The 9,855-nt window shown below is 42.7% G+C and overlaps 1 protein-coding gene across 5 annotated transcripts in view; it reads right to left on the reverse strand.

The window, feature by feature from the left end:
- eml5 (EMAP like 5) overlaps positions 1-9,836 on the reverse strand; it is a 71,289-nt gene extending 61,453 nt beyond the window's left edge. For 3 of the 5 annotated variants that reach the window (XM_088647893.1, XM_088647891.1, XM_088647892.1), the window contains exon 1: positions 8,877-9,835. In XM_088647893.1, the coding sequence (XP_088504019.1) occupies positions 8,877-9,073 (197 nt within the window). In that variant the 5' untranslated portion in view covers positions 9,074-9,835. Of the gene's footprint in view, positions 1-192; positions 315-8,876 lie in introns of all 5 variants that reach the window. The other 2 variants (XM_088647895.1, XM_088647890.1) reach the window with 2 other exon arrangements.
- Positions 9,837-9,855: the final 19 nt, after the last annotated feature.

Raw genomic sequence — 9,855 nt, forward strand, 5'->3', positions numbered from 1 at the left:
AGCAGGATCGTTAATGTATAAAGGAGATCCTTTTAGGTTCCAAGGCGGACTGGTACTGTGTTGGGTAGCACTGGTGCCTCACAGCTCCTGGGTCCCGGGTACGATTGTGGATTGAGGTGCCTTCTGTGTGGCGTTTGCATTTTTTGGGAATGCCTGCCCGGGATTCCTCCGGGTGCTCCGGTTTCTGCCCACCTCCAAAGACATAACGATGAGCTTTTCTCAACCGCCATGGGTCTGCAATGGACTGAGGTCTCATCCAGGAAAAGAGCTCTCTGTGTTCTCAGTCCCAGCTGGCACCACACTTGGTCCTGCGGCTAAAATTTTTAAAGCATGAAACACAGAACCTTTACAATAGGCAACAGATTACAAGGCTTTTACAACAGCAATGTACTATTTCTTTTCTTAAATATTAAGGACTGAGAAACTAGGAAAGCATTTAATACAGATTTTATTTTAGAGTAATATTTTTTTTTAGAGAATACCCGTAAGGAAATGGATTATTATGGCACCTAGCAACTGTTTTGCGATACATTTAATGAAAAGTTAAGAACGTGTTACCAATAGCAGTGAAAAGAGGTCTGAAATATTCTGAACGAAGGTACGAAAACCTTTAATTCTGCTTTTATTTCACATATGACCAAAATGCAAATATAAAGATGTTTTGATCCATTTTGATCAAATAAGCTTTGGCATATTTAAAACATAGCAATGACGCACATCATACAAAAAGAGAACTAGTCTGTTGTTGTACTTGCTATACATTTTTCCATTTCATCTTCAAAGCTGCTAAAGCTTCAGAGTCCCAGGACACCTAGAATACAAATACTCCCACCAGAGCTAATGATAGCACCCGCACATCAAACAATTATGGGTCACATCTAATTTGAGTAGACACTGAGGACTGCTTTACCCAAAAGCACGTTTTGACGTTCTTTCTTAAGTCCAAAACCAGATGGGAATTTATCTCCATAGTAACAGTCTTTTCATAAAACTGGGGCACATATAGATAGATCTAAACAGCCGAGGAAGGAATTTTGTCCAAAACCTCCTTTTTCAAAAAGCATTTTAATCTTCTCTGCAACTTGCAGTTTTCCTTTTCTTTCCAATCATTTCATTTACAAACAGCAGGCCAACTTACTCTAAAAACTTCTATAGAGATGGTGGTTGTGAAACGGCAAAAATGTAGTAATATTCGTTCCCATAATTCATAGCAACTGCATGCTCTTAAAACACACCAAAACCTGAATCCGTGTTCTTTGCAAAGTAGAGAGACACACACACTGTGATCATAATTTTGGGGATGACCACCCATTCCTTTAGGTGTCATGGGTTTAGTTCAGGTGACTGGAAAGGCTGTGATGGTGTGTGTGACCTAGCTGTGGAAATGTTTATTCCCTTTGGCATGTTTTCTAGCATTTTTCACAGTGTTCATGGTTTCAGTGTTTAGTTTTCACAGCTCCCACATTGAACATAATGAAAGAGGTCCTGAAAGCTCTAGCTTTGAGCAAATTGTAAGCATGCCATGCCATTAAAAGCCTCTATAAATAACACCGATGTTTGATAGCATGTTGCAGACTAGGCTTGAGGGGAATGGGAATTTCAGAGTTTTACCAGGCTTCAGAAATCATTCCTACAAGACACTGCTGATTCACAAGATGATCCCGGCAAAGGTGATCTGTTAAATTCACATCTTCTCAAGCAATCTGATTTGGAGTACCAGAACAGTAAAAAAAATAAATGTGGCAGTCATTCCACAACACAGTCCAGCAGGATCAAGGCTGTTAATTAATGTTGTGGACAAATGAATAAAAAAAAATCGAGTGTTCAATAAATTATTTGAGGTTTTCAAGGAGATAAGGAGGCTGTTAAAGAGACAGGGGGAGGACAAGTAATGCAAACAGACAGTGCCGTGTTGGAATACTGAGGCATCCCCAGAAACAGCAAGTAATGCAGACACACTGCAGACCCTCATTGATACTATTAGAATAAAGAGCATCAGGAGCCACAAAGGATTAAGGATTACATTAGAAATGAGTGCGTGTGAGCACACATGGCTTACAGATGGGCACAGCAATGGATCATAAAACAGAATGAGCTGCAGAGAGAGAGAGAGATGGGTTTTGCTTCTCAGATTAGATCCTGTGGCTAAATGAAGCCCAGCCCCCTCCCCCTTCCTCTCAAAAATGTAAAAAAAAAAGCTTTGAGCACACAGCTGATGTAATAGTAGAAAAATGAAGCACACTTTAATTAAACACAGTGCATGACTCTCCGTAAATGAAATCCTACTCATTCCTCCTCTTCAGGCTTGCTACCGTCCAACTCAACCTTGTTTGCTTCCTCGCTGTCCTGATGTCACACTTTTCCTCATGTTTTTGCACAGAAAAACGCCGTTTAGTAGTTCAGAAAATAGCCCCTTAAAGTCTAAGACACAAAACTTTGCATTCAAGTTGCTGAATATCCAACAGACTGGAGCATGTAATGTCAACTTGCTCACCTTCTTGTGCTGGGAAAATCCTGATTTAGGATTATTTTTGTACACATATACAGTAATTGCACATCTGCAGTATCTTCAGGTTATAGTATTTTAACTGTTGTATGTATATATATATTTCCTTCCTGACAAAAGACCTTTTTAACACAACAGCATCCGCAGCCCCTTCATTTTAGTCCAGCTGTCCGTATACAGTATAGACCGTGTGGTCCAATTTCAAGAATAACAACCCAGGTGGCAGCCAACAGCATTCACAGGGTTGCAAATAACAATCTGCCAGAGAAAAGAAGATCAATTCATGCCTGTGGATTTTTTTTCATAGTTTGCAAGAAGTAGACCAACAAAAAATAAATATATATATATAGCAGCAAAAACAAATTGACCAAACGCATTTACAAAATGAACAAACGGTAACCCGAGACACTTATCTCTATAGAAAAGTTCAGTTTATGTTTAAATAAGTTCTTATGCTGATGTGAGTTTATAACGTAACCTTGGGTTAACCCATTAAGTAATTCTGGGTCTGGAAAGTGCAAAAATACTTCAGCCTGAAAGCTGAAACAGATGGCTAACTTAAGACAAATATTGATATCTTTTTAAATTACACCTACCACCCTCTAACCCAAACATCTTTTCCCAGTTCCCTGCTTTCTACAGAATATAATGACTTAAAACATAACAATATCCTATTTATTCCTCCACTGGGTTCACTGCATCATATCGCTAGACCCTCACTACCTCCCAAGATCACCTTTCTGAATCCACCTTAAGATATACAGAGGTAAATCAATGAAAGGTTGTTCAAAAGACACTGAAACAGAGCTATGAAAAGATGCCACTACAATGGATGGACAATACCATTGTGTAAGTAGATAGTTGAGCATCATCAATAACCTGACCTGACCGCCATACTGGCATGTCTCTTTAAATTGGAAACCATCAGCACAGAAAACCAGCATGAATTACCTGAGTGTAACTGTGCCGAAGGCCCTGTCTTTCGCACATGAGTTAAAACAAAGTGATCTCTCACATAAAATCTGGAGAACAGAATGAGAGACTGCTCTACAAATGTTGGGCTTTAATTTTCATTTCAGAAGCTGTGGGGGGAAAAAACAGATGTAACAATCTAATTACAAAGCAATGTAAAAAAAGTGATTCACATACTGATTATTAAGGCAACCACAACATGGATGATTTATATAAACTGATTTAAAAACAGAGTGGACCAAATCTCACTCGAAGATACAGAGGGATTAGCCAAAAACTGTAATCTGCTTATTCAAGCTGTTTATTGGTGTTATTTAAATACTGGAAACACCTGATTTTTTAAAAGAATTGTAAAATGCAAAATTCTTCAGAAAGAAAAAAAAACCCTTCATGAAATCTCTTTAAAAACTGAAGGATAGAATCATCATGAGACCAAAAACAAACCAATAACAGGTCCGTTTGAACTACAACTGCCCTAAAGGTGATCACAGCTCTCACAGATACACGGCCTGTAAGAGCCTGATGATTTTGTGCAGAACCAGCTTCACTGAGAACAATCTCAGGTTCAGTCCAGTTCCTGCCTCTGCTGCCTCCCAGCTTATACAGTCACTATAGCCATCACACCTGTTTGCCTGCAGTGCAAGGATGTCTGCCTGTTCAGGTATCAGGTTCTGCGATCTATGCAAAACTGTTTTCTCCAAAACACAAGCTTTTTCAGCTGGAGGAAAACCACTCACTGATCTAGCGTTTCTTCATTTTTTTTAGTAAAGAATATACCTAGTGCAGTAGATACTGTGTGTGCAATACTAAGAAAACGCTGTTGTAAAGCGTACCTAGATTGTCAGAAAAGCCACACAACTGTGGTTCTGATGTACCAGAAATGACTTTGAAGGAGAAGTGGTGTTGCTTGGCCAGCTGGGATGTTAAGCATAGAGCCGTTTGTGTAATCAACACGTTTTTGTTTCTTTAGCCCCATTATCACACTTCCCTTTGCCAATTCTCTGTCTTTTATCTCTAACCTGGTCCCCTGCCTCCTGTTTCTGCTCTCTCTCCACACAGAAGAGGCTCCACAGCCAGCGCGCAGAGTTTTCTCTTCTCCTCTGTTTGGAATTCACCTCTGCTTGTTCCTGTGCAGCTCACACGCTCACCTCTTTCAAACACACAGATGTGAATAAAAGAGAAATTATCCACCCTTGATGTCGTAATTTGATAGGTGCGCATGATTTATGTTCCTAAATTCTTGCTGTGTAGTAGAAAAGAAAAACGCACTACCTGTCATCTTGCCACAGAGAGTAATGTTCATCTGCATTTTCATAATGATCTCACCTCTCATGTTTACCTAGCGAGACACCTCACTTTATAGGAACCAAGCAGAAAAAATAGATATCTGACTTACGCGACATGTTACAGAAGCTGCAAGGGCCACATAAAATAGAACAAAATAGATTTGTACTGTGGGTAGACTAGAAATTTAGGTAGACGATACCTGTCAGATTAGAGTCCTGACTTGCGTGACTCTACTAATAAGAAGACAAATGTGCTTCACTCATCGCAAAACCTACAAATGCCAAAGCTCTGCAATCAAAAACAGAATCAGGAGTCACTTGAGCAGTATACTGGTCCCTGTGTTGTGCTCATAAGCACAAAGAATTGTTTTCGAATGTGTAACGAGAGCTCAGTGGTGTTCGCACAGAGGGGTCCAGGCCATAAGGCAAACCCAGGTGACATCCTCCCATCGCTACATTAATAATACAGGAGGGAAGCCGGCTGCCACATGCCAAGGCTTAAGCTTAGCAATTTAGAATCTCCCAGCACAATGGTAAGAACAGGCGCCAAACCTCAGTGAGAGGTCTCTGTGAAAGATCCACAGACTTCAGCTGGAAGACCTTCTCTGAATTTTGCTGTCAAAATAATTAAAGGGCAAGTGTACAATAATGCATGTTACAGACAGGCCTGTGGATATCAGCTTGGGCATGTTTGCATGTGGCCTAATGTGGATGCAACAGGGATTTTATTTTAGTGACAATTAGGAAATGTTCTCATAACTTGCAAAGATGTACATTACTTTTTTTTTCCTTAACGCTCGTTTGTTCCCAACGTAAGTTTCAGTCTACGTTCCAGACATCACAACCTCAAGCCTGGGTCCTCTTCACTACCGAATCGTGACTGGGATTTCTCACGAGCCCATCCTTCCATTCTCAGAAACCTCTTTATCACTGGGCAGGAGCCTAACCTGACAGGCACGCGGCACGAGGCAGGACTAGACTCTGGATGGGACACTGGTCCATCACAGGGCACATGCATAGGTGAGGAAAATTTAAAGATGCTGATTATTCAGGCTGTGGGAGGAAACAGGATTTCTCTCTGAGGAAATGGAGAGAGGTGCAGACAAGGGGGAACTGTGCAAACTCCGTACTGAAGGCACTCCAGGTTGTAACTGACCCAGGACGGAAATGCTGTGTGGCAGCAGTGCTGTGCTGCCAGTTCACCCCAGCAGTGGCACAGTAGTGGAGCAGTAATGTATGCCCCCCTCCTGCAGGGGGCACTGAACCTCACACACTGCTGAAGAACCTACAGTGTCAGGAGATGAGTGAACAAAGTGACAGATAGGTGAGGTGGAGAAGCCTGTCCTTACTTCCTCCTTCTCCCCTTATGGGTACCGGTAGCCAGCAGCCATATCACCCTGCAACTCACAACTGGCAGCCCACTGAAGCTAAGCAGGTGTGAGCCTGGTCAGTACCTGGATGGGAGACCTCCTGGGAAAAACTAAGGTTGCTGCTGGAAGAGGTGTTAGTGGGGCCAGCAGGGGGCGCTCACCCTGCGGCTCATGTGGGTCCTAATGCCCCAGTATAGTGACGGGGACACTATACTGTAAACAGGCGCCGTCCTTCGGATGAGACGTAAAACCGAGGTCCTGACTCTCTGTGGTCGTTAAAAATCCCAGGGCGTTTCTTGAAAAGAGTAGGGGTGTAACCCTGGCGTCTTGGCCAAATTTCCCATTGGCCCTTACCAATCATGGCCTTTGTAAAAAAAAAAGCCCAAAATTACACCTCACAACATGCAAAATTACACAGGGCCTTTTTGGATTCACGCTGTATACATTCAACCCAATTTCCATATTTATTGGGCCTTCTTTTAATCTTGCAGTACAGACAATTACAGGACTGTGCACCACAATTAACTCCAGGCTGGACAGGCCTCACTAATCACACTGTTCTGCCTTTTCAAGTCTGTTTTCCACAGCCTGCAGAAGTGCTGCTAGCATTGAAAAGGGCTGTGTTTTATCTTTCAAGGCAGGATGGCAATTGATCTGTTCCCTATTACTGCAGTTCTGGTCTTTGTACGGAAAAACAACATTAAATGGTTGTTATTGAAAGGCATGTTCCTTCATACAGTAGCCATAAATTAGGCCTAACTCTTTTAGAAATAGGAAAGGCAAAACAAGATTAGCTCTTTATTATTCCTAAGTCATTCATAAATCAAGGGGATTGTATTAAATATAATGAATTATGGGCCATGTAACCAATAATGCGATTACAAGAAATTAAATTTGTCTGAGCATCCTTCCCAGTTTCCAAGATGCTGCAGCTTTTCCTGGTACCATAAAACAGACATCCTTTGACCTGTTAAAGCCTTAACAAGAATTACGGAGGTAAACAAAATACACATTTGAAATTGGAGTCCAGCCCAGGAGGACGGGGTGTGCTATAGGACTGTGTCCTAGTCATCTTCTGTGGGAATAACACTGGACAGGAGGAGCCAAGCTCACCACAGCCATGCAGTGGTTGCTACTCAATACGTGGCATTGCAGTTGTGTCCAACATGACAGTATCAACCCCACTCTTTCACGGGGCCGCCCTGAAAATGACTGCCAAGCACCATGTCTATCCAATGGAAATGACTTGCGTCCAAGATAGAGGGCACAGACTTCTCTAATTCCAAATGCCAAGTTGCATGGTGATCTTGCAGAATTTACACAAGCGTGCACCAAATTGTACTTTAAAAAAAAGCGTGCAAGAGAACAACATGCGCACGGGCACACAAGCGCACGCGAACTGCACAGGGAATCTGGATGACACGGTTTAGTGCTGCTGTCGCCGGCAGCGCTGACCGCGAGCGCGCTGCCCCCCCCGCCCGCCCGCTCCTCCAGAGCCGCACGTGCGGCAGTCTACAGCTCAGAGTCCGGTCTCGGGCCTCTGTGTGACACTCGCGCGCCGGGCACTCTCACTTTCACGTACTGTACTGTAGGTGCTCGGCCCAGCGCGCACCCAAACCCCACATCAAATCCACCACAGAACCCACACAAACAGAGGGTGTGCAGGGCACTTTCAAGGACTCTGAGTAAATTACACACCATATTCTTTGCGTCCCAGAAAACACGCTCCCTCTTCTTAACTACAACGACTACCGACTGATGAGCAGTTTGACTCTGACCCCTTAAATATGCGAAGCAGTCCTCAGTGTGTTACAACACGGATCTTTGAAAACGATCATTTTACCTGCGGTACCGGGAGCAAGAGAACATATTCATGTCAGCAACCGTGTTCGCAGATCTGCCCAATCCATCTCCATCTCCATCTCATGTTAATAATGTATAGCATTAACTGTACATCATGTCTAGGTTCACATTGCTAAATTACCGTCAAGACACCACCATAAAGCCATCATAGCGGAAGAAGAACACGGCAAAGCCATCAGAGACATAGAGAAGAAAACAAGTGTGAAATGTTTTTCGAATGTGATACCTTATCTGCCTTCTGATACTGTAACGGCCTGTTATTCTAAAAGCAGTCATGTGTCGAAGCTTATTTAAATAAAGCAAACGCAGATGATGAGATTAGATGAACACAGGTTTGTAACGGTCATCGCATTAAAACTGTTTATTGTAGTTTCACAATAACGTCGTCTTGGTAAAGTGATAGGAAGTTGCTACAGAAAGCTTTCTTAAGAATGAACAGACGTGGGCTTTTGAAGAACGTACAGTACTTTTGGGCAGAAGCGAACACGGACAACTAACATCCAGACGCAGGGAGCAAGGCCTTATTTAATTATATTTTTTCCACAAAGGAAGGCTTCTGTACTTCATGAAGGTTAACTAAGAATTTGTATACCGTCTAAGATTAACCCTCGGCGTTTTTGTTTTATATTTGCGGAATTGATTATTACTTTCCCCCCAGCTAAACGAGATAAAAAAATAATTATCAAGTATCTGATTAGCTTACAACGCAAACACCTACATACGTAGTTACAGTAAAGGTGGGCAACCTTGCTTTTCCCCGGTGTATCTCAATAAAAGAAGGATAGTGATTGCGGGCAGTATTTTGTTTTCCTTTTCCAGTTATACACGGCAGAGGCATAAGAATTCTTTTTTTAAAAAAAAATCTCGAACGAGGCTTACCTGATTATGTCATCGTTGTGTCCCAAATAAAATTTTTGCTTGTGTTCCCTTGTGTTATAAACTACCCCCACTCCGGCGACGAAATAGACAATTTCCTTCGCCGCCGTGTAGTACAGGTTGTTGCGGCACTGGTGTCCTCGGTAGCCGTAGACCCATTCCAGCCGGAGGTGACCATTTGGAGCTGTTCTGTCTCCCATGTCCTGGTGAATTATTTCTTTTTTTTTAAATCTCTCTGACGCAAGAACTTATTTTTTCATTTAACACACTCTCAAGTCCTTACTCTGACCCTTCCCTGCTGATGCTGGTGCACCTGCACTTTTGCACTTTATAAAACGGCATTTAATCCGGAATAAAACACTATTTAAATCAGTTTAAGGTGCGGTTTATATTTTCAAATACACTGTCATCACTGCATCTTTTTTTTTATTTTGGGTAGGGGGTGCTTTAGAATACCTAAACACTTCTCTAATAGTACAGCCCAGGCGCACTCCCCGACCACTCCAAACCTGTGTGAGCAGCTGAGCTCAAGGCAGACTCCAGCTCCTGTCAAATCCTATAAACATGGGGTTTTCGCATTAGTTTCCAGCACCGCCCACAAATCCATTTTAACCGCTGACCGATTAACGAACTGTCCAATCAAGTCCCCAGAGAACCGCGAGGCAAATAAGGGAAGGTCGACTGACCAATGGCAGCCCATCAGAGGCGGGGCCTAACGCCCCCCCTTCGTCTTCGTCTTTCTCCAATAGGGAGCGGACGGGAGGCTGTGAACCCTTTCAATTGATGCCAAAGGGATGGTACCTTCTGTGGATGTCTCTGTATGTAGGCTAGGAACGACAGCCAGATTATATAACCCTGCCGTATGCTCTAAATGTCTTCATTCCCCCCCCCTAGATACTAGCAATCGATTAATCAGTGTCTATAAACCGTGTCAGTTGCTACTGTTGTTGCATTTTACGCCCCTCGTTCGTGCTAGCAAATG

This window comes from Lepisosteus platostomus, chromosome 10 (assembly GCF_059453375.1).
Source record: "Lepisosteus platostomus isolate fLepPlt1 chromosome 10, fLepPlt1.hap1, whole genome shotgun sequence".
Taxonomy (NCBI): Eukaryota; Metazoa; Chordata; class Actinopteri; order Semionotiformes; family Lepisosteidae; genus Lepisosteus; species Lepisosteus platostomus.